Source organism: Triticum dicoccoides, chromosome 4B (assembly GCF_002162155.2).
Source record: "Triticum dicoccoides isolate Atlit2015 ecotype Zavitan chromosome 4B, WEW_v2.0, whole genome shotgun sequence".
In the NCBI taxonomy this organism is placed as follows: Eukaryota; Viridiplantae; Streptophyta; class Magnoliopsida; order Poales; family Poaceae; genus Triticum; species Triticum dicoccoides.
In genome coordinates, this window is record NC_041387.1 from 558,098,975 (window position 1) to 558,101,123 (window position 2,149).

General features: G+C 56.8%; 1 protein-coding gene across 1 annotated transcript; it reads left to right on the forward strand.

Annotated features, from left to right (window-relative positions):
- The first annotated feature begins 435 nt into the window (after window positions 1-435).
- LOC119291446 (expansin-A12-like) lies at window positions 436-1,868 on the forward strand. Its single transcript, XM_037570200.1, has 2 exons — window positions 436-723; window positions 827-1,868. Exons 1-2 carry the CDS (start codon window positions 471-473, stop codon window positions 1,453-1,455), a joined length of 882 nt encoding a protein of 293 aa, XP_037426097.1. The 5' UTR covers window positions 436-470; the 3' UTR covers window positions 1,456-1,868.
- Window positions 1,869-2,149: the final 281 nt, after the last annotated feature.

Here is a 2,149-nt window from a genome sequence, read left to right on the forward strand (position 1 = left end):
GCTCACGTGACGCCTCCGCCTCCGGATGGTCGAGTTGGTTTACTTCTGATCGAAATGTTAATGCTCATCGCTCGTACGTACTGTACGTCTCCCTCCCAGCTGATGATTGTTTAATGTTGATCCCAAATGATTAAGACGTACTTGCACGGATCAGTGGAACCTACTAGGGCACAGTGGGCCGGTTCTGCTGCTTGCCAGAGAAGAAAATGTAAATGGAAATAGTCGGCGGCCCCCTGCAGATCGGCCAGCGGAATCCTTCGAAAACGTAGCGGAGCAGAGACTTTTTTTCATTTTTTGGGCGGGAGAAAAAGAGTCAGGAATCGTGCATGGCATGGCATGGCATGCATTTAAGGCGCTGGGTGCAACAGGGCCGTCGACCGCCTCGGCGGGCACGTGAGTCCTCGCCGGGCTTCGCGCGCGCCGATCCCGTGCCTCAATCGCCGCATCGCTATTTAAGCACCGCCGACGCCATGGCTTTTCCACCTCCTCACTTCACTCGCCTCCCACGTCGCCTGCCGATCGAGTGCACCCACCCACCACAGTGCCCTGTGCCTGAGGCCATTCCGTACGCACTGGAGATGGCGCGCAGGAGCGGAGTCTTGTCGCGCTTGGCCGTCGTCGTCGTCGCGGCCTACTGCCTCGCCGCGGCGACGCCTGGGGCTGCCGACTGGATGAGGGGCTCCGCCACCTTCTACGGCGGGAGCAACGCCGCCGGCACCATGGGTAAGTGACGATCCACGACTACTCCTCGCTTTGCGTATTTGCATTGCACTTTTGCGCGCCGTGGATATGTACTGATCGAGGATGGCGTTGTAACTAATGGCAGGCGGCGCTTGCGGGTACGGGAACCTGTACTCGACGGGGTACGGGACGGACACGGCGGCGCTGAGCACGTCCCTCTTCAACGACGGGGCGGCGTGCGGGGAGTGCTACCAGGTGCAGTGCGACCAGGGCAGTTCCCCGAACTGCAAGCCGGGGGTGACGGTCACCATCACGGCCACCAACCTCTGCCCGACGGACTACTCCAAGCCCAACGACAACGGCGGCTGGTGCAACCCGCCCCGCAAGCACCTGGACATGGCGCAGCCCGCGTGGGAGCGCATCGGCGTCTACCGCGCCGGCATCGTGCCGGTCCTGTTCCAGCGGGTGCCCTGCTCCAGGAGCGGCGGCGTGCGGTTCACCATCAACGGCCACAGCTACTTCGAGCTGGTGCTCATCACCAACGTCGGCGGGCCGGGGTCGATCAGGGCGGTGCAGATCAAGGGGTCCAGGACCGGGTGGACCACCATGTCCCGGAACTGGGGCGCCAACTGGCAGTCCAACAGCTACCTCAACGGCCAGTCCATCTCCTTCGCCGTCACCGCCACCAACGGCCAGAAGGTCGTCTTCCAGGACGTGGCGCCCAGCAACTGGGGATTCGGCCAGACCTTCACCAACTACGGCCAGTTCTACTAGCGATTCCCGCGCGCCGCCGTGCGTGCACGCCGGCGCCGGAGCGCTCCCGCGCCTTCGTTTCCGTTTACGCTTTTTGATTTCGCATTTGGGAACTTAAGTAAGATTAGCTGCATTCTCATGGATGGGAAGTGGTAGGTAGGTAGCTAGGTGCCGCGCGTAGGGTGGTTTGCATGGCTGAGGTGCCTGATCGATCAATTACCCGCCGTGCTTGCCGCCTTCCTTGCGATGACCGGCTGATGTGCTAGCTGAAATGGCGCCCCGATCCTCGCTGCAAGGCGCGGACTGTTTACTGTTGACCACCGATCCATTGATGATTTTAATTTATATAATAGAATGTGATGGCCATGGTTTCTGACTTTGACCAGTTAAATAAATGCATGTGCGTGATATGCTCTTCACGAATGTGCCCAAGGGTAAAATGGGGGTGGACATCGAAGTGTGGTCTGAAGTAAACGATGAATTGGATCACTACGTTATTACATGTGCCTAAAGTGTCCTTGAGTCGAGAACCAATGTACTCCCTCCGTCCATGAATAAGTTGTACTTCTATTTTTTTTTCCTAAGTCAAAATTTTAGAATTTTGATCAATTTTAATGAAAAAAAGTAGTAGCATATATGACATCAAATTGATATATCATGTAACTATATTTCAAAATGAATCTAGTGATACTAATTTAGTGCCATATATGCTGCA